This window comes from Lingula anatina, chromosome 9 (genome assembly GCF_051362555.1).
Source record: "Lingula anatina isolate TDL-2025a chromosome 9, LinAna3.0, whole genome shotgun sequence".
Classification (NCBI taxonomy): Eukaryota; Metazoa; Brachiopoda; class Lingulata; order Lingulida; family Lingulidae; genus Lingula; species Lingula anatina.
This window is the reverse complement of record NC_141775.1, coordinates 20043714-20067244: the sequence shown is the minus strand read 5'-3', so window position 1 is coordinate 20067244 and position 23531 is coordinate 20043714. Positions and strand designations below refer to the sequence as shown.

Here is a 23531-nt window from a genome sequence, read left to right as displayed (position 1 = left end):
TAAACATAAATCAAAAATTATTTGGTATATGGTCCACTATTTTCCTAATGTGTCCCTTCTTTCCCCCCTCCCTGCAACCTTTCCCCTTCCAATCCTTATACAACTGACATAGTACATGTATATTCCAACCATTCTAACAGAGAAAAATATTTCATGCTTTTGACAAATGCTACAAATACGTGGTTCATTCATATACCTTCTTTAATTAACTCAACAATTTATTTGAAAGCTTATAAAATAGATAAGAAAAATATAAAGCCTCTAAAAGTTACAGTAATTTTGTCAATTAACTTTTTGGCTTACTTAGCTGTTTACCTTCCCCCCAACCAATGCCACCTCCCCCACCCTCCCTAAGCTCTACCCACACATACCAGGTATAACAGCTGTGGGGATAACTCCGGGTACGGTTATCAGCCCAGGGGTTAATCCAACCCCTGGGGCGGGAGCCATCATCCCCTGGGGTGAGGTCAGCTGCAGCACGGGGGTGGGGGCTGCAGCAGTGCTCACCGCTATACCAGATCCTGACAGATTAAGACAAGGCAGCAAAGCTGTCAAATGTACAGACAAAAAACAGAAAATAAAGATGCAAAATGGGTCATTTTGTCAATTTTGATGCAATAATAAATAATGCTTATAATAACACGGTCAGTTAACACTGATTTTTAATCATGCACAACAGGTAAAATGGTCAATAACAGAAGCAGATCCAGAGATATTTTTTGACAGTATTCCAAAGTATCTTTGTTGATCCATCCTCCACTTTTGATGGTCTTCCAACAAAAAAAAATGATACCAGTCATTGTAAACTTTAAAATCTGACTGTCATCTGAAAGACCCAGAAGACGGCCTCAATCCACCCCTGCAATAAGATTACAGTTTCTGGACCATGAGAGTTCAAATTCACATAATGAAAATCCCAATATTTGAAAAATGTTGACAGTACATAAAATAATATTACATAATGTTTAAAGACATAAAAACCTATGCAACTGCTTATGTGGAAATACAGAAAATCTGAAGAGCTTCAGGTGGATGGGAGTTGAAAATGCCAGTGTTTAGAAAAAAAAATTAAAAAGAAAACACACAAAAAAAATCCAATATAGCTGCTATTCAAACTTTTAATCTTGCTGTATTAACATGATATGAATAATCCCAATGCGTTTGAGGATAATAAGGCACTGTTATTCATCTATAGCATTAATGTTGGCATTACACAATTTTTTTTTTCTTTTGTAAACTTATTTGCAATATTAAACAACATTTACCTGCATAATTATCACCAATTCCTTATTATGTGACACAGTTGAGAGAGCTTAACCTATAGGACTTGAATGGGAAATCTTAACGTGTACTTTATGTAATCTTATTTAATGGGCACTTGAAAATCAATTAGGCAAGTAATTTTATAGCTCTGAATTTAGCTAGTGATTATCCCAAGGGACAATTACCACCATTCATAAACAGTAGCCCCATATAGCACTCTATAGAGCTGCATTGCTTCCAAAACAGAAAACAATCACACTGATTTCCAACACAAGCTACTCTTCAGTCCTATGAAACTTTTCAGTAAGTTAGAATATCATAAGTAAAATGGTTTTTCCTTAATGGTCATCCTAGCAGCGATGTCCAAAAAAGGTTTTTTTTTTCATCTTTTATGCAATTTAACATAATGCTTAACAGCACAATGGCCATCAATTTTTAATAATAAAGTAAATGTATCATAGCTATTCAAAAGATGTGACTAGCAATGGTATTCAAGCCAATGGAAGATCAAAGACTAAGTCACACCTTGAAAATGTCCATATGTGAAAATTTTAATTGTAACAAAAAACTATATAATTTCCAAGAAAGTTAACTGATATAGCAGGTTTTTCAACTGAAGCTATAATTTAGTGCTATGCTACATTTCTGTAAGTTTGAGAAGAGTAAGTGACTTGGTTTTCCTTTAATGGTCACTATGGAGGCATTGTCTAAAATGGGGTTGTCTTCAATTATGATGCAATATTACATAATGCTTAACAGCATAATGACTATCAATTTTTAATAATAAAATAAAAGTATCATGGATATTCAGAAAATTTGATATGGAAAGGTCTTCAGGGCCATGGAAGTTCAGAGTCACAACTTCAAAATGCCAAAATGTACACAAGAGATAACTGTACTGAAATGAATTTCTTTCCACTTTCAACACTTTTTTTACATATATCAAAATAATCAATTTACTGTTGTTTTTAAATGATCAACTAAGAAAGTTGTTGACATAGGAAAAATATCAATAGAACAATTTTAAATGTCTAATTTGTTCCATTCTGAGATTCTGAACATGGTGAATGATTGAATCTGACAAACTGTAAAGATATGAGTTTATTTCCATTTTTGACACTTTATTACACAATGCACAATAACAGGTTTACCATCATTTTTATATAATCAACTAGCAATATTGTTAAAATGCAGAAAATGTCAAAAGAACACCTTTACATTACTAATTAGTTCACAAATGAGATTGTTAACATGCCTAAGAATTAAATCCAAGGAAAAAAGACTTATTTACAAAAAAAGGCACAATTTCACCAAAACTGAACTGATCAAGCTAATTTTCGAACCTCATCTGTATTTTAGTAAATCTGATCACCCCTGTGAATTTCAAGATAATTGGCCAATTGATTTTCCTTGAAATGTGTTATCGATGTTGCACATATGCTGAAATTGCGAAAAAACTGCCATTAAATAACTTCCATTAAATTGGCCCGATCAGGCTGATTTTCGAACTTAACCTGCGTATTATGAACATTCATCATTTCAGTAACTTATAAGCCAAAAAGTAAAATTATTTTTTCGATTATCTTGTTATCGGTGTTGCATTTATGCTGAAAAAAATTGAAAAAAAAACAGCATAACTTCCATAAAATTGGCCCGATCATGCTGATTTTCAGCTTGACCTGCATATTATAAATATTCATCAGTTGTGTAAGTTTTAAGCCAAAAAATAAAGCGGTTTTTCACTTTTCATATTATCAGGGTTGCATAAATGCTGAAAAAAGTGGAAAAAAAGCATAACTTCCCTAAAAATGACCCGATCATGCTGATTTTCGAACTTGACCGGCGTATTGAAGTCACACCTTGGAAATGCCAATATGTGAAAAATTAAATTTTCACAAACAACTGTTTAATTGCTAGAAAAATTTACCAAACAGACTGCATTGCCTACTGAAGCTGTATTTTAGTCCCATGTTTCTTTCCTGTAAGTTTGACAACAGTAAGTGACATGATTTTCCTTAAATGGTCATCATGGGAGCAGTGCCCAAAATAGGGGTTTCGTCAAATTTTGATGCAATATTACATGTTTAACAGCATAATGACCATCAATTTTTAATAATAGAATATTAGTCACATGAACATTCAGAAAACGTGACTAGCAAAGGTCTGCAGGCTCATGGAACTTCAAAATCACACCCTGAAAATCCCAATATGTGAAAAATTAAATTTTCACAAAAAAACTGTTTAACTGCCAGAAAACATTACCAAACAGACTGCATTGCCTACTGAAGCTATATTTTAGTCCCATGTTTCTTTCCTGTAAGTTTGAGAACAGTGAGTGACATGATTTTCCTTAAATGGTCATCATGGGAGCAGTGCCCAAAATAGGGGTTTCTTCAAATTTTGATGCAATATTACATAATGTTTAACAGCATAATGACCATCAATTTTTAATCATAAAATATTAGTATCATGGATATTCAGAAAATGTGACTAGCAAAGGTCTTCAGGACCATGGAACTTCAAAGTCACATCTTGAAAATGCCAAAATGTAAACAAGACAGCACTTTTCTGAAATGGGTCTAACCAAAAGGTAAAACCGTTTTCCACTTATTGTGTTTACGGTGTTGCATATATGCTGAAAAAAGTGAAAAAAAAGCATAACTTCCCTAAAAATGGCCCGATCATGCTGATTTTCGAATTGACCGGCGTATTATGAATATTCATCAGTTCTGTAAGTTTCAAGCCAAAAGGTAAATCAGTATTCCACTTATCGTGTTTACGGTGTTGCATATATGCTGAAAAAAGTGAAAAACTAGAGGATCAGAGAGGCGATACCGCCTCCGGATATTGTACCACCAGCTGGAGTAAGGGCATTCGTATGGACCCCCCCCCCCTTCCAAAAAGGGACACCATCACCAGTCTTGTGCTTGACAAGCTCTATAAGATGCAATCAATAAGAGTTCTCAAAATATGCAAAAAAATATAACTAAAAATGGTACAATCAAGCAGATTTTCGAATTGACTTGCATTTTCCTACCCTTGATCACTCCTGTATTCTCTAGACAAAAGGCCTATTGGTTTTCCTTGAAAAGTGTTGTTAATGGTGCATATATGCTGACAAAAGAGAAAACCTAGGGGCAACAAGGGGCACATCTCTGCTAGTTTTAAAGATATGAGAGGCAAGAAAATATGCAAAGCTCAGTTCATGGTGAAAAAGTAGGTTAAAGGTCAATTTCAATATCATAGTTTATGAATTTCTATTCAAGTTCAATAGCAACCATGGGCATTTCTTTGCCAATTTTGCAGATTTAAAGGCCTGAAAACATGCAAAAAGCAGTTCATCATAAAAAGTAGGTCAAAGGTCAATTTCAAGGTCACAGATTGCTAGTGTATTACTTCCTATTCAAGTTCAATAGTAACTATGGACCTATCTCTGTCAGTTTTAGAGATAAAGGAGAAAGAAAATTTGCAAAGTTCAGTTCATAGTAAAAAGATGGTCAAAGGTCAATTTTAAGGTCACAGTAAATTGCAAGTATATGACTTACTACTTAAGTTCAATAGTAACTATTGACCTCTGCCAGTTTTGGAGATAAAAGGGAATGAAAATTTGCAAAGTTCAGTTCATGATGAAAAGTAGGTCAAAGGTCAATTTAAAGGTCACAGTAAATTGCCTCTGACTTTCTATTCAAATTCAATAGTAACTATGGGCGTATCTTTGCCAGTTTTGGAGATAAAAGGGAACAAAAATTTGCAAAGTTCAGTTCAAAAATAGGTCAAAGGTCAAATTTAAGGTCACAGTAAATTGCCAGTATATGACTTCCTATTCAAGTTCAATAGTAACTATGAACCTATCTCTGCCAGTTTTGGTGATAAAAGGGAACGAAAATTTGCAAAGTTCAATTCATGGTGAAAAGTAGGTCAAAGGTCAATTTTATGGTCACTGTTAAATTGCCAGTAAGTGACTTCCTATTCAACTTTAATAGTAACTATTGACCTATCTCTGCCAGTTTTGGAGATATAATGTTACAATTCTGAGTTACAATAATGTGTCACCACAATGTACTTTTTAATACAGCATAACACGAAAACCGTATGAAATACAAAAAAACGGAGACCACATGCAATGTTGGGCTTTACATGCTCTACAAAATGCAAAAAAGAACGGGTCGCTAGCATTAACGGTTCCCGAATTAGAGACAGTTTTCAGTTTCGGTATCTTATGGCCGCTTCTCCCGTGAAAATGCACCGATTGACCCCAAATTCACGGAGATGAAAGATGACCCAAAGGGTAAGACTTTCCAATAATATTATTGGTTAAGTCTGTGTAGTGTCTGAATAACAGCGCAAATAATATTTTTTTTGTAAAAAATTTCATTTTTTTGAAAATTTTGGCCTGTTTGACCTTGAAATAAAGGTCAAAGGTCAAATCCAAGGGCATATTTGAAATCTACACATATGACTTTTGGAAAGCCGTCTGTAGAAATTTTTCCCATAATTCCTTCCGTAGGGTAAATAATTGGCATTGAATTTTCAAAAATTTTGACAAGGGTGCATTTCAACAAGCGTCACGCCCAGGTTAATGCACCGACTGAGACAAAAAAATCTGGGGGTTCAAGTTGAGGTTATATGTGACCGAAATCCAAGAGATGGGGACAGGGGTCCTTGCGGTCTAGGAGGAGAAGCGGTAACGGTGACTTGTATCCGGCGCCAGTACGCGGAGCCGGCGGAGCTTACGGAGCCGGCGGAGCCGGCGGAGCCAACGGAGCCGGCGGAGCCGGACGAGACGGGTCGGGACTAAAACCATGAGTACCGCCAGCGTACACGCTGGTGGTACTAAAAAAGCATAACTTCCCTAAAAATGGCCTGATCATGCTGATTTTCGAACTTGACCGGCGTATTATGAATATTCATCAGTTCTGTAAGTTTCAAGCCAAAAGGTAAAACAGTATTCCACTTATCGTGTTTACGGTGTTGCATATATGCTGAAAAAAGTGAAAAAAAAAGCATAACTTCCCTAAAAATGGCCCGATCATGCTGATTTTCGAACTTGACCGGCGTATTATGAATATTCATCAGTTCTGTAACTTTCAAGCCAAAAGGTAAAACAGTATTCCACTTATCGTGTTTACGGTGTTGCATATATGCTGAAAAAAGTGAAAAAAAAGCATAACTTCCCTAAAAATGGCCCGATCATGCTGATTTTCGAACTTGACCGGCGTATTATGAATATTCATCAGTTCTGTAACTTTCAAGCCAAAAGGTAAAACAGTATTCCACTTATCGTGTTTGCAACGGCAACGGCAATGGCGACGGCGACGACAGACGCAGATGACGGCTATATGTACAGACACATCTGTGTCTGTACATAAAAACTTATACGGAAACCCATCTCTGATGTATCATGAAAATTTCAACAAAATCCACCCATACTGATTACTTACTGCGTTACTCTGGTGACAAACAAACGGAGGTTAATGCATTACTTGTGCACTAAATCCTTACCATCAATATTATATTTTATTTAAATTCCATTAATATTATGTCTACATGCTCATAAGTAAACACTACCCAGCTGGCAAATTATGTTGTTTTAACATTGAAACAACGTTGAACCATAACGTTGATAATACATTGCATTAACATTGGATTTGAAAGTTGACTCAACCTCAGATATCAATGTTGCATCAACGTCAGATATCATAATAACATTGTATCAACCCCAGTTGTTAGACAACATTCTTGGATGAAAAGACATTAAAATGACATGAAATGTTTTTATTTTTGGTACAAAACACAGGTACACAATTATAACGTACACTGTAAAAACATCCAAGTGCCTGCTTTGCCTGATATTTTCCACGCATCTAGCTCCTAAGCATGTTTTGCACCTAAGCATGGTACACCCTTTTAGCCTGTATGTGTTTAGTAGTAGGACAAGTTTGATGGCTAAATGTATGTAGGGTATTTATGTATGGCCTTTAAGTTAAAATTTCCAAGGTTTATATATATAATAATAATATATAGCCATCAAACATGTCCTACTGCTAAACACATCCAGGCTAATTTCCCGCTGGGTGGGGTTGATATAACATTGGTTTCTGACGTTGATACAACGTTGTTATCTGAGGTTGACACAACTTTCAAATCCAACGTTTATTCAATGTCTACTCAACGTTATGGTTCAACGTTGTTTCAATGTCAAAACAACATAATTTGCCTGCTGGGAAATCTGTGTTAATATTCCTATGAAGCTTTGAAGGAAAAAATTCTTCCTTTGCTTCTCTAGCCTCTTATTAAACCTGGTGTCCAGATTTAAAGGACAATAGTCATATAAAAATCCATTTCTCGAATTCTGAAGATCCAGCACTTAATCTATACACTGCAGTTATGTTTTAATCGATCCCCGTCATTTAAAAATTATAAAAACAATCTATTAGTAGACAAAAAGCGTTTTAGTAAACCTCACCTCAATATGCATAAACGAAGCAACAGATCTGGGTCACGTGGTACTGTGACGACAATCACGATAAAGGTCTATGAGACTCAACTGAGCTGCATGGTGCATACAGACGGAGAAGTTAAGGAAAGTTGTGTTGAACGGAGTTGAGGAATTTTCGTTATGCCTCGGTGTGTTGCCGTGGGATTCACCAAAATTGCAGCTCTCGTTGACAATCTTTCTTTGTCTGTGACGGTCTTCCGTGACTTACTAACTTCGGTGACAATAGTTGCGATGCTCTAGATCATGGTCACCTCAGGTGGTTTAGATCATATCAAGAGCTGGTAGTCTTTCAGATTAACTGTCATCAGTTGGCAAACTTACTGATTGCTGATGCATTTTAAATGCATTGTAGTTGACCAAAAGCTCGTTTACAACAAACCTGTTAATTATGCACCGCTGCACTTCCCAACCCAGGTAATAACAGGTATCAAAATCGTCTTGGTGGGCTTTCATATTTTTCAAAATATCTCATTTATTTCATGGGGTGATTTTATTGGTATTTGTAAATGACGTTTAATATCAATATTTAACTGTCATTCTTTGCTAGTGGTTACAAAATGTTGAATTTGACCGAAAATTTCAAACTTTCTCTGGGAAGCTGTAATTTTGCGATGTGATAGCTACACCATCACAGTTTATCATTTCATAAAAAGGGAAACAGCAGCTGCCCTTTTTAGGGCACACAGGAGAGTTGAACAGCTATACCCACCAAATCCAAGACGCGTTACCCTGGGTAATATATTTTGCACAAACTAATGAAAGTCTAATGGAATGTTTTCAGTTTTAGTTTAAATCATAAGGGGGTGTTGTCTCAATGCTTCAAAACTGGTTTTGAAGAATTTAATCCACATTTCATAATTAATAAAAATGGTGAATATGTGGGTCACGGTAACATTATTGACGCGGGTACAAAAACTTTTTATACTCATGTAAATAATAACAATATTTTTGCTATTATCCATACACACTTCAATCATGAGGGGCACACCACTTTCACATGCTTTTAAAATGGAATTGACAAACACAGAGGAATAATGCACATATTTTATTTACTGTAACTCTGTCATATGGGACACACACTGAACAAAGTTGATCTAAAGAATGTTCCAGATTGTAGTTTTTTATCAGAATTATTATTTTTTTATTATTATTTTAACACAATAAAGTTCAGTTAAATACAAAATTTAACAAAATGAAGTTCAGTGTAACACAAAGTTCATAATTATAACATTCTTCCTGACATATGTAGACCAATGGTGATATCTGTTCTGTGCTCACTAAGGCATCCACTCTTGGGATTCTGAAAAAAAATCACACAAAGAATCTGTTAACTCTGATAACGAACAATGGATAACCTAAGATCACAAATAGTTTATTGCTTATTCAAACAAAGTGCAGTGCATTATGAGTGGCAAACACGCATTACTGAGACACATTTTCTTCACCCATTTTCGGTGCTTCATTGCGTAACGTAGGTGTTGCTAGTAATCCAGTATTGCTGTTTTTACAGACGGTTAAATTTTAAACGCACGGAATACAGTGTAGCCGCTTAATTTAAGACAAAACTTAAAAAAAGTAATTCAATTTCGATGATTGAGTTTTCGAGAACAAGAGAACATGAATACGGTATCACCGCTTCACCATGTTCAATATGACCTTAAGTCCCCCATGTGACACAGACGCAAAACGAAAGTTCAGACGAAGTCACCCTACTTATAGAATGGTAAAAATCAATCGGTACACAAATATGTTGAAACAATTGAAGAAAAATGAAACGAAACTCATTATTTCTCACCTTCATACAAAGAAGATCCCAATAAACAATCCTGTGACGGTTAAATCAAGGGAATTACACCTGTGCCCTGCATCCTATCTCGACAGCGTCATTGCGTGATATGTTATCAGAATGGACCACCCGCCAGTTTGAGCTGGTTTTTTTAGTGTGCAAAAGAAGCCATTCGTGTGTAGACGTCATCAGTTAGTGAGTATGGAAGAAGATCGCTATCGATGTATAATTTTCACGCGGCATTTTAAAGTCGTCTGATAAGAATCGATCTCTGAAGTTTCACCGTTGCGAACGTTATATTGGGACGCGGTGAAGAAAAATTGATCTTGCTGAGCAATAAATGTGAAATTCTTAAGAAAACTGATATTATCATGGATTTCTTGACACAAACTAACCGACATACTACTTTGGACGATTGAACAGTTTTAATACAAAAAGATAGGATTAGATGAAATTTTCATCGGGGTGGGACACCGCATGTATCGTAAGTTAAGCTAATTTTGTGATCATTTTTCAGTCACTTCAAATAAATTTTTATTTAAATAACCATTTGCACATTCTGTTTATTATATCTTCTTGCAGTAGGTGTATTCCCCGCTTCAATAATTCATTCAAACCCTAAACAAACTGTTCCTAAATAGAGGTAGGGTCGAAATTCCACAAAAAAGGACGCCATTTTGAGGGTAATTTCGATATATTTTCTGCTTTTTCTCTTATTTTGCTTTTATAACAGCATCCTCCTTGCTCATGCAGCTTCTTTGATTTGTTATTGAAACATACACAACGATGTCATGAGAATTTGGTTGGCTATCTAAATTTAAATAACATTCTTGTTATGGCCCCCCTGCAGTGCACCACTAGCAAAGAATGACTGTTAAACAATTGAGTTCAAACACCGTCGCGAACATTAATAAAAGTAATTGCTCTCAGGGTAACTTGAAGCATGCGTATGCCCAGGCATTACTTCCGTGGAAGAAAACGTGTTGAAGAACAAACAGAAAAAAAGAGCGGTATATTAAAGAAAAAAATAGGAACTTATGTACTAAAATGGTTCGTAATCCTAATTCGTTTATGCTTTGAGGATTTGTTTCTGAATGTTATTTCATCTGAAGTATAAAATAATTTAAAAGATTTATCATTCTATACCTTGAAATACAAGTTCTGCGTCTGTACACAAAACTTTTTGCAAATTTGTATGCTTTGTTTGCTATAAGTAGCATGGGAAAAATCATTACTTGAATGTTTACTAAATGTGCAGTTTTACATACGTGAGTATAAAAAATTAAAAAATTCCAAGCACGCACAGCAAAATGTAGACTAACGCAAAACATCAAGAACAGCGTAATCTCAGCAAATGTGTCCCATATAGTAGCTTAATTTCCATTAATAATAAAATCATCATTTAAGTCAAAAATTTTCTGTCGATTTCATAAATGTTCTAATTTATCCAGAACGGTATATTTATTTAAGAGGAGGCTAACTGAAATATAGTTTTATTATTTGTTTATTTTGTATTTGAAAATTGCCCATGTCACCCTGTTAATTAGAAGGTCTAAGCTGGATCAAGTCCGTGCTAAAATTCCTATGAAGCTGTGCAGGAAAAATTCTTCCTTTGTTTCTCTAGCTCCTCAATAAATCCGGTGTTCAGATTTTATCTAGTACCCCCAGGTCTGCGGGAGTTGCTCTTTGAAACTAAAGCACAGGTAGATTTTTACCTGAGATAAATATCGCCAGCCATTTAACCCTCTAATTAAGAGGTAAAGGAAGTTCCAGTTAGATGGATGATTAAGATGGGACTTGTAAAGGTTACGGGCATCGTTTACCTCAGTTTAAGAAAAGTATCCAAGACGGAGTGTCAGCGGTTTAATAAAATTTATTGAATTTCACAAATAACATGGCCCTCATATGCAATAATCCACAGTACCCTTTACTCATTCAAATGCAGTGTTTTATACAACTTGGGATAACCATAATTAAATGCTCGTTAAAGAATTGACTAGACGGGAATGGTTTTACACAGCTTCATGAGGATTTAGATCCCTCGGGTAAGAGATTTGAATGAGTATTAACTTTTATCAGAAGCCAGAGAAGTCATCTTACAGGTAGACAATGCAGCTCAGTTTGACAGCTAAGCACGCTCTGTTCTCCAGTGGCTCGATTGTCATCATCGGACCACGTGACCACGTAGCTCATTAACTCCCAGGCCGAGCAAATAGGACGTTTTTTAAAGCCAAAATTTTACAAAATGAGCTTTTAATTTGTGTATTTGGATAAAGATATCGTTAGTTGGGCATGTTTTCTGAAGAATATGTTCCGTTGAGGCCATTCTGACGGTATGAAGCAAATCCTTTAATCTAGTGCCCCCAGGTCTGCTGGAGCTGCTCTTTGAAAATAACGCACAGGTAGACTTTTTCCTGAGATAAATATCGCCAGTGAGAGTGCGTTCGATACTCTGAAGACAAAGGCTACAGGAGGGTTAAAGGCCACTTAACACTCCAATTAAGAGGTAAAGGAAGTTCCAGTTAGATGGAAGATTAAGATAGGACTTGTAAAGGTAACAGGCATTGTTTACCTCAGTTCAATAAAAGTATGCATGATGGGGTGTCAGAACAATGGTGTACAATGCGTATACATACAATTGACACAGAGGGTATGTACACACAGGTGACTTTAACTCGCAGAGGATTTTTCATTATATTCAGTGAAAACTACACTAAATTTCTATGAAATAATTCAATATCATGGTTGCCCAAAAAACTGTACGCACAGTGCATCCGTGCTTATGCCTAGTTACGCCCATGCGTTAGATGTTGTACCTGTAGGTGTACATGTTAATTTATTTAGTCGCTGAACATTGACGTTTTATATATTTCCCAAGAAAGTGTATGTAAGGCAGCAAATAAAGAGTTTTTGGGGAAAAGTGACAATATCCTTCATGTGTTACGCTGGTGACAAACAAACAGAGGTGAATAAATTATTTATGAACTTAATTTCTATTATCAATATTATGTTTTCTTTTGAATTCCACTAACAAAATGTGTACTTTTTCATAACTAAACGCTATCTTTGTACACATCTTACCTGCTGCATAAAGTAGAACAAGCAGTAACTTGTTGTAGTTGTCACTGGTGTAGAGTGGGGACAGAGATAACAACAAACATTTCAATTCTGTAAAGCTGGTCTGGAATTCTGTATAGATCTGTGAGACCAGCTCCCGCATAGGAGATGTAAATATTGCGGTATTTCTTCACTCTGCCTATCTGGACTTTTATAGACTTGTCAGTTAATGTTGGATTGTCCCACCTGGCTTTTGGGTTCAGTGTTGTGATATTCTTAACAAGATGACTGTGAGAGTTAGATCCAATTCATTTATGCCACAGTTGTGGAAGGAGTCCCAAAGGGGTACAAAAGCTCCATTTGGCTATTCAACTGTAGTAAAGTATGTTTGTTTAACCTTTTGGCCAGCTAGGATATCAAGCAGCCTGCCATCTGCTGGATCAATCAAGTCTCGACAAGTTTTTTGTAACTGTGTACTGAGATTCTTTTATTTTAAAAAATTATACATGAATTTTTAACCCACATTTGTAAGAACTTCAGTGTGTGAATGGCAGTTGGAAGGTGTCTTTGTCTCTCATTGTGTTGTAAATGTCCTGTATTAGTTTTTGTGAATATATATAATCAGAATATTAACCTTATTTTTTTAGTTTTTATATTGATCATACTTACCTCTATTTTTGAGATTTTATATCTTTATAATAACTTTATTCAGTATGTAAATAAATTTTAGCTTTAAAAATCCCCTTCTTTTTATTGAAATTGGAACGTCTTACTACTTGTCTTACCACTGCATTTTTCACTTTAAATTTCTTAGAGTCAATAACCAAAGCATGGTACAAATCTTTTGGTTATACCTGTGTACTAACAGTCATTAAAACATTTGGGGCCATATTTATCGACATTAATTGTTATTTTGAAACCCCTCCCTGGATTTCTTTTCATATTAATCGCTTAATTGTTTAGGATATTGGCCTACAAAAACAAAATTCCTTAGTTTCAAGAACATTTTTTAAAAAAATGGCACCTGCCACAGAATAATATTACACAATATGACTTATTCAAAAAAAAAAAAAAACAATATTAGCTGATGAATCACAGGGACAGTAACTTCTAAAAACCATCAGATGTAAAAATTATAGCTAGTAGGTGATATCTGCTGCAGTAGTGTAAGAGATTTTGTTTACTAGTTAAAAAAACATTGCAACAGCCTTGATATATATGTGAAGCATAATGATAATACTAAGAAATGGGATTAAACATTTTAGAATGTTTTTCTCATGATTAAATAAGAAAATGAAACAAAATATAAGTTCTATTGAAAACATCATTTCAACAAGTATTTCATATAGCAAGAGATATATGGTGCATTTGTATCAGTTTTGTAGGCGACATTGATGTTTGTTTAATTAAGACTTGAAATGGCAATCAGCATAATTCTGAGCAGTTCCTGAAATACATGTACATTGTACAATGCTAAATATCTGCTTGGCACAAACATTTGTTGAGTTGGTTTAATAATAAGTTTATTTTTGTTTCCATTTGATGGTGTTTGCATCATAATGTGGTGAAATGTATCAGAAATACATGTACATTGTACAATGCTAAATATCTGCTTGGCACAAACATTTGTTGAGTTGGTTTAATAACAAGTTTATTTTTGTTTCCATTTGATGGTGTTTGCATCATAATGTGGTGAAATGTATCATCATACATGTATCATGTATCACTATTATGATTATTACATGAAGTTTTTTTTTTCTTTAGTTAATAAGTTATCAACCTACAAATACATATGCCATTGTACTGAATCTGCCTGACTTATAGACTGTTCAGAATAAATTTTATCAACATCCAGATTTTTTTTTAAATTTGGAGAAGACCAAGTACATTTGGAGCAGGCGTCTGTTTCACAATCAGGGTGAACAATTAAATGTGGTTAATGTTACAAGTGTCTGATAAATTAACAATTTATGATTAGAGATTGCTGATAGACTGATATCAAAGACACTGTTCATAGGAGCAAAATAAAAAAAGAATTATAATAATCCGACTACAATTTACAAAAACATGGCCAATTATGTGTCCAAAAAGTACCTATTTCTAGCTGTTACGATGGGTCATTTTCAACTTAGGTCATAAATATGATACACTAGCTCTTTATGTCAATGATTTATGGTGAATATGATATTGGTGTATAATTCCCACAACATATATGTCTTCTCCCCTAGCAGGTTCTTCTTAAGATATGTTCTGAGTAAAAATTATTTTAAACCATTTTGCTGAAACAAGCTTTTGTACACATTTTACTTATTTTTGTTAATGCGATGAAAAACATATTTGATAAGGCCAAATATTACACCTACGTGATAATAAGATGAATTTACCATGTTATGACTCAAACATAAGAAAGGAGTTGTGCATATGTAACCATTATTATTAATGCAATGGCATTTATAATCATGAGCCCCTTGGTGTCTCCTACCCCCCCCCCCCCCCCCCCCCATCTATTTTATTTAGGAATCACAGCATATTCTGTCTGATTTTATTATTCTATAAGACATCCCCCGCACATGCCATACAAACAAACTGGCAGCTTGGCCAAGTAACTTGGTCAATTAACTTGCCCACTATGCTGTTAACAAAACAAACACCATAAAGAATGGGCCCAGCCAGGGCGTAATAAACATGGGGTCTGGGCTTTTTATGCATGGGACTAGATTTGGTCTGGGCCTTTGACATAAATATGAGGGTCCATCAGCATGAAGTTTAAAAAGTCCAAAAAGGTGGTCAAAACCATTTCATCAACATTTTTATCCAGTATAATAATAATAATAATAATAATAATAATATAAATAAATAAAAATGCATTTAACTTTTTGTGTTACATAAAAATGTGTTTAGTTTTGTATATTTCATTATAATTTGCATGCTGTGACAGTATGAATGCATGTACTATTTTTTGTATTCCAAACCCAAGGTCACTGTTGTGTATGAATACACTACTTCCTGTGAAAAGTAGTTCCATTTCATGAAAAATGGTCGTCTGCTAGTTTTATTTGCAATCAACAATCCACAAAGTCAGGAAAATAAGGTATCATCCAAAGTACTTCAACATTTAATTTATTTGTGTGTGTTAACAACAAACTGGTGATGAAATGTCTTTGAATCTAGAAGTGGTAAGACATCAAGAAACTTGACAAAGTACATTTGAGAAGTTAGGTATATCTAAGCTTTCATGAACAGCTACAAGATGAAGAATATGAAGAATTGGACTGTTCTGTTGTGAGATTTAAGTTGTTCTTCACTGACATATGGACAAGAAGTTCAGGGATTACGGTAATGTGCCATGAATTTCGAACAGTAGAAAATAATTAAATTTGGGAAAAGATCGTTCTGGCCGAAATTCATGAAATGGAGGGGCTCAGAACTTCCAAAAGTTCGAATTTCATGGAATTCTGTCAATTTTGACCGGAAGTTGTCTGTTCGTCGCTAGGCCTTCTGTTATCTTCTCCCGACGATCTATTTAGAGTTACCATAATGTATGATGTGTGAGTGTCGTTAATTGCGACCAAAGGTATACACGTACTTTCACCCGATCACTGTGTATGGCCCATAGATAGAGCGGTACTGTTGTCTAGGGCCGCAAACAGCATCGTTATCAGTAGTGTCGTTTTTCAAAAGCGATTCTGGCAGCCAGAAACTAGTGTCGTTTTTCAAAAACGATCCTGGCGCTCAGAACGGGAGTGGACGGAGGGAGAGACGGCCGATGATTAGCGTCTGCCACGGCCAGATAACCTTTACTATGAAAGCTTAGTGTTACCGTTGCTCCTTTCTGTGCACTGAAACCGAGACGACAGCCGATCAGTGTCTGTGGCGCACGTGCAGGTAGCCTTCATCTGCGATAAGTGTCTTCCGCGACCAGGTTCGTTGCTTTTACCGTTAAAGTCGGGCGGAGCTTAACGCGCGAATGCGTCCTCATCTCGCCGTTCGCGGGTCAGTGTCTCCGACGCATACGTAGCCTTCCCTGCAGAAGCCTCGGCACTACGGCCTCTCCTCCGTGCGGGGAGGCCACTACGACCGCAGATCGGTATGTGCGGCGCACAGGTAGCCTTCGCCACGGCAGCCGAACTGTGTATTACGGTCTCTCTCCGTCGTGCGCTGCGACCAAGATGACCGCTGATTGTTGTCTGCGATCAAATATACTAGATTTGGGGGGGGGATGCAGGGCCGTTTTTTTTTTTCGCTCAGGCAACCCAATCTTAACCAGAAGCAGCAACTGATTTCCTGGCGCATAGTTGCGTCAATGTACGCATTTGAAAAACGTGTACGTTTTGTCATTGAAACCATCTTCAAACAAACGCGAGAGATAGGTAATCTAGAGTAAACCGAAAAGGCAGTTTTTATATTCGTTAAATCGAAGATTTGAGCGCGACAATAAGCCAATTTCCACACTAGTTCAAGGGACTTCGTTACTATATTCGTCAGCAAGAGATCGTCAGCGATTCGAGCAAGCATAGAAGCTTGGACTTTTTGTCCGTGCTAGAAGGCAATTTTCATGTAGTCAGCAGGATATGGTTTGCTGGTTTGCGACAAGGGCGTAACCAGGCATACGCACGGATACACTGTGCGTATATAATTTTTTGGCCAACCATGATATTATTCTCTATAAATCTAGTGTACTTTTCAAGGAATATTATCGAAAATCCCCTTCGATTATAAGTAAACGTCACCTGAATGTACAAATTCTCTGTATAATTTATATACGCACCATTGTTCTGACACCCTTCTCGTTTGCTTTCACAGAACTGAGGTAAACAATACTAGTTACCATCTGAAGTCCGATCTTAATCGTCCATCTAGCTGGAACTTGCTTTACCTCTTAATTAGAGGATAAAGTGCCCTTCAGCTCACAGGTAGCTTTTGTCTTGAATGTATCGAACGCGATATTTATCTTAGATAAAAATCTACCTGTGTGTTATTTTCAAAGAGCTGCTCCAGCAGACCTGGGGGCACTACATGTAGATAAATATGATCATCGGGCTAAACAAGGAGCCAGAGAAACAAAGGAAGATTGATTTTTCCTGCAAAGTTTCAAAGAATTTTGACACGGACTTGATCCAGCTTAACCCTCCAAACTAACGGGGTGGCATGGGCAATTTTTACAAAATTTACAAACAATTAAACTTCGATATATTACAATTTTATCCTTTAATATAATTTTGGGAGACATGCACCCGCAAGTAAGCTGGGTGATGTCAGTAAGCCCGTAGTTAAATAAATATACCCTTATGAGCAAGGCTTTTCCCAGCGAACCGTCCAGCCGTCATTTGGACGGCCACTGACATCACCGGACGGCCTATATATTCAAAGACGGCTAGACGGCTTGCGACTTTTTTTTAATGACGTCTTGGCTTGTCGGGACAGCCGTGGACGTTGTAAGAAATTTTCTTAGAGTAATTTGACGTACCTAGCTTTTATGATGCGTCACAGATGAATGGTACTACCGGTACTTTGTAGTGTACGCTGATATTCAGTCACGACGAAACTACTTCCAAAAGCTTACAAAACACAATAAAATGTTTCTATGAACTTTAAGATACACATTCCACGCCGTATGCAGCAGAGACAAGAGTGACCTGCATGCGGTACAAAACACGAAGCAAACTACAGGCCAATTTGTGAAAGGGGACACCTACCGGACTTTCATACGCACGACAACTGACAAAGCTGATTGACAAAAAGGAAAATTTCAAATTTTCAGCGAGAGATCGTTCGCAAGCCGAGAGAGACCAGGAGGCAATTTTCATATTTGTTAAAGAGACTTCGTAAGCCAAAGAGCGAGACGAGAACGCAATTTTCGAACAGTCAGCGTCGCAATCCGAGTGAAACGAGAAAGCTCATACTCGTTCAGTGGCTTTCGTTTGCTGAAGATCGTCAGCCGGAGATCGTTCTCGATTGTTTTTAACCCTCCATCCCTCCCCATTGGAATTTATAATTTTTAAAAATATTTTTCATTTCATTTGTACATTTCAAGGGACTTCATTAGCGGAAGATTGGCAACGGGAGATCGTGAACGATCTGAGCGAGACAAGAAAGCAATAATGGTAGTCTTTATTGCAGCTCTTTATATTGCTCTTTTGTTCTGTTACTGAAGTCTCTACTGTTAACAATGCTATTGTGCGCCTCAGCAAAACTACCGATCGCTATCTCACACCGAATACTGCGGTAAAGAAACAACAGCCCGACAGTACAACTCTTAATAGATTCTCCTGTTATCTGAATGAATGGATATGACGATGTTGTTTAGCGTCCTAAACTAACTGTACCGATCGTTATCTTGCACCTTGGGCCGCACACGTAGTACTCAGGTAAAGGTACGCTTGGGCAACATTGCCGACTGTTAGATCTTTATAAGCGCGAGAATAGCCCGGTGGCCGATTTTAAGGTGTATGAAATTCACGAAATCAAGATCGCGCAAAATTGCTTACTGGCCGAAATTCATGGTCCAGAAAAAACTCCAGACGGCCGATTTTAAGATCGTTCGAAATTCAAGAGCCGTTCGAAATTCATGGCACTTTACCGTAAACAATGTAAGATGTTTTTCTTGTGACTTAATAAAAATACAAATAAAGCATACTATAAATTCCATTAAAAAAGAGTTCTTCATCATTATTCAAAATCCTAATCACTATAATGGGTTCATGGAAATTTGTCAGTAACAGTAAAGTATTAACTATAGAAAATGTCTCCACTGTACATACATTTTTACTAAAGCACAGCTGTGTGCTCACTGAATTTAAATATGCTTAAAAAGTTTTTTTATTGAAATAAAGGCAAACATAATCATGGATAAAAACATTGTAAGACTAATAAACTTTCAAATATTTTACATAATAATCATATCTATCCACAGTTAATACATGTTACTCACCTTGTTTCAGGTCAATGTACTGGAATGTCTTAACATTGCCGTAACCCTCTCCCACCACCAGTTGACCAGCAGCAGGGTTGATGACTACTGCAGTGGGAGACCACAACCCATCATCCTTAGTGACAATGTATCTGATAAACTGTCCCTGTGGACTCAGTGCCACTATCCTGTGGTTACCCCTGTCAGTAATGAAGATGTAACCATAGCTGTCTGTGCACACTCCACGTGGTAACCTCAGTTCACTGCCTTCTCTGCTGCCGTCATACTTGTACAGATGATCACCAGTAGGTGACAGCACATGTACACAGTCCAAGTCTGATATCACAATGTTATCATTCACACTGTTCACTGTGATGTACTCTGGGTATCTACACATACTGAGTGGAATAGTGTTCAGGAGCTGTCCACTGTCTGCATGGAATGTGAAGATGGACTTCTTTACTCTGTCACAAACCATCACATGACCTTGTCTGTTCAGTGTAATACCCTGTGGATACTCCAGTAGACCCTGACCCATGGTTGTCACCTGCTGACCTCTGGTGGAGTACACTTGGACACATCTGTCACCCCATGATGTTATATACAGGTGACCAGTCTGTGACACAGCCACATCATATGGACTGTTTACTTTAATGTTAAACTTAAATTGTCCTCCATGTGTGAATACTTTTGTTCTGTTGTTTCCTCTATCCACAACAAACATGTGTTCCTTATCTATGGCTAACCCAGTTATGTTGGTTATTTCTCTATCATCATCTTCCAGTTTAGCACTGAAGGAACGCACACATTCTGCCTTCTCTAAGAAAACACGAGGATGTGTAGCTGATGTTGTATTTGTTTCCTGTTCAGCTAATGGAGGTTGTGTCTGTACTGTCACCTGTCCTGATCTTGGATTTACACCTCGTCTAGACTGCCCTAACATGGCTTCCATTCCGACAGTAGATCCTGTAATATTTCTGTCAGTGATTGCTAAACTTTATGTTTACTTCTGGTGCTGCAGCTTGGAGATCACAGTAACATAAACACTTGCTCCATATTACCTACAAGTCGGTCAGATCATATCTCTTTCTTTATCAAATATGTTCAACATTATCCCACAATCTCCGTCCTGTTACTTCCTGGCTGTTGAAGAAAATGGCGCCTGTTTATCACGTACAGCACTGACTCGCTTAGGAGAAAGGCCAGGACAGGACACAGAATGGCGGCAACGGCATCACAGGCCACGAGAAACTAAACGGCATCACAGAGCAGTGGATAATAGATGACACAGCGAGTTCAGGTGCCAGTAGAATGTCAATTTTAAAACAGGTATCTGCAAGGAGTAAGGATTGTGCTATAATAATAATAATAATAATAATGAGAAGAAGAAGAAGAAGAATCATGGTATGACTCCGACATCTTAGTAATTACCAAAGGTCACAAGAATCATCACATAAAAAAATAAAATAAAATATATATAATATATAAATAATAATAATAATAATAATCTAGAGATTGCAGACTAACTGGCTAGGGGACATAAGATTAAAGGTATTCGCGTCTGTCTTCAGGGCCGTAGCCTGAGCAAAATGCCGGGGGGGGGGGGGCAGTAAGCGGACACGAGGGGGCGAAGCACGGTGTGGAAAATTTTTAAAAACTGTATGTATAATACACGGTGTGGAAAATTTTTAAAAACTGTATGTATAATACACGTTGTGGAAAAAATTTAAAAAATGTATGTATAATACACGGTGTGGAAAAATTTTAAAAACTGTATGTATAATACACGGTGTGGAAAAAATTAAAAAAATGTATGTATAATACACGTTGTGGAAAAATTTTAAAAACTGTATGTATAATACACGGTGTGGAAAATTTTTAAAAACATATATGTATAATCTACTGCGTGCTGGTGCATTTTAACTGTTATTTATTGCTCAATTAGAAGTCAGAAATTGTGGGTTCATTTTGCTATAAGAACAGTTTTTTTTTCAACACAACACGCCAATAACCTTGCGCGCGTTATACGTCACAGGTCTTGCGTAACTACCCACGTGCTACGATTTTTCCCTTGGGGGGGGCAGCAAGCGGCCATTTTGTACACGAGCAATGCATAGATGGGTGAAAACGATACGTTGTTTTTAAGCAAAAACGATGTCCCCAGGGCGAAACTGCCAACACCAAAAGTAAAGGAGCATACCAACGTTGTTTTGAAACGATGTGGTTAGCCTGTCAGTGGCGAGTTGGGGAGATTAGAGCAGCACTGATTGCAAGGTACTGTATACACGTGAACCGACAAAGTTAATGATAATTTCATGTTGCAAAAGCATAATTAAATCAGTAAGTTATTTTCCTAAGGATATTATTTGAATAGCAGATACATAAATCAAACTAACAACAATAAAAAATTTTGATGACATTGAAAATCAAAACCTGCGGTGCAGGATAGGTTGAGGAGGACACTGCCACAGCAAGTAATGCATGAATTTTGTTACACAACACCATATGCTTGTGTCATTGTTAACTCTGTGGTATTATTACTCAATTTACTGCTCAAATTAATACCTGATACTATTTCTCAGGCTACCAAGTACAGTACAAATCAACTTATTTTGTGGCAATTGACCTCCATGTTCCATCTTGTGTGCAGGTTGTTTATTATTATTATCATTATTATCATTTTTTTTTTCAAGCACATTTTGATAAAGTGGCTATGCTTTAACAAGAGAAATTTATGCTGTTTAAAAGATTAAATTATCAGTAGTATGTACAATTAAAGCTATTAATTTGATTATGCATATTTGATTTTCAATTATCTTGATTATGATATGAGGTTTCTGCATTTTTCTCTTGCCCTCAAATCAATATCTAACAAGTAAATTGATAGTGCTTTATTACAATTTTTGCTTTATACTTTCAGATGTAAAAACTGTGTAGCAGTTGGTAAAGCTATAGAGATTGATGTGAGCATAGATCAGGGGAAATGGTATTAGAGAAACTAGGAGGACAAGACATAGATAATGTACTAGTAGATCCATCATCACAGCAAGGATAGATGGTGTTATCTTGTCCCTGAAGCTATGCCACAAGTTTTCAAACTGGTTGAGTCCTTACTAAGACAAGCTGCTGCGGTGTGAATCGTTGTACATTCAGGTTATACATGGCAGATTTATGACAAAAGAGACCTTCACAATATACATGTACTTCAAAGAAGTTATTCTTGCATCTATGTCTCATAAAAAGTACACAGTTACAGTGACTAGAACATTGTCTGCAAATAGTGAGGCAGTGAAGGCTGCAAGGTGCCATTGTTTTTCAGTATTAAGAATGACAGTATCTGTTTTTTATTTATTTATTTTCATTTTTCATTTTTAATGGGAGGAAGATTCACTTTGTTCTTTCTATGCCCATTCAGTTAAGGGTTGGTGGCAATATATGGTAAATCTGTCATGCCTGTATGTAGAATTTCTCTGGCTCAAATTTCTACATTTATTGGGTGCATTATGAAGTTTCCTGACTGATTAATGAGGTTACTTGCAGAAATATCTTGCTTACACACATTTTGTGATATTTTTACTACTTTATACATATGATTATTCACATCTTATCAGTGGTGTGTGAAAGGTACTTGGTATTTGTATTTTAGAACTGTAGGTCTGTGTACCAGCAGGGTTATATTTCATATATCTGCGAATGTTTCTAAAAATAAGCTTCATGTTTGATAATTATTTGGTTTGAAATAAATAAATAAATAACCCAAATAAAATCAATTCATTTTATATTTCACATAATTTGTTTTTATTATTCTTCTAAGCATTTAATCATAACATCTCCCATCATTATACTGTTATTGTGTAATAACATTGAAAGTTTCCAAGTTTTTATTAACAGGTTGATGCTAACGTATTACAAATGAACATAAGCATTAAAGCATGTTGCCTTACTCAAATGTATCAAACGTACCACTGGCATAATACCGGTAAAGATACAGGTAAAGATGACAGCATTGATAACTG

General features: G+C 36.3%; 1 protein-coding gene and 1 long non-coding RNA gene across 2 annotated transcripts in view; both read right to left on the bottom strand.

Moving 5' to 3' along the window:
* The window catches only part of LOC106150540 (uncharacterized), a 32215-nt gene extending 11352 nt beyond the window's left edge, over positions 1 to 20863 (bottom strand). The window contains exons 1-2 of the mRNA XM_086995542.1: positions 19537 to 20863; positions 372 to 521 (exon numbers count right to left, since the gene is read on the bottom strand). Coding sequence (XP_086851668.1) covers positions 372 to 521; positions 19537 to 20467 — 1081 coding nt within the window. The 5' untranslated portion in view covers positions 20468 to 20863. The remainder of the gene's footprint in view (positions 1 to 371; positions 522 to 19536) is intronic.
* On the bottom strand, positions 8795 to 10136 carry LOC147760119 (uncharacterized). The gene is made up of 2 exons (XR_015331121.1): positions 9558 to 10136; positions 8795 to 9062 (listed from the first exon to the last, which is right to left on the bottom strand). It is a non-coding gene; the product is annotated as an uncharacterized LOC147760119 (long non-coding RNA).
* Positions 20864 to 23531: the final 2668 nt, after the last annotated feature.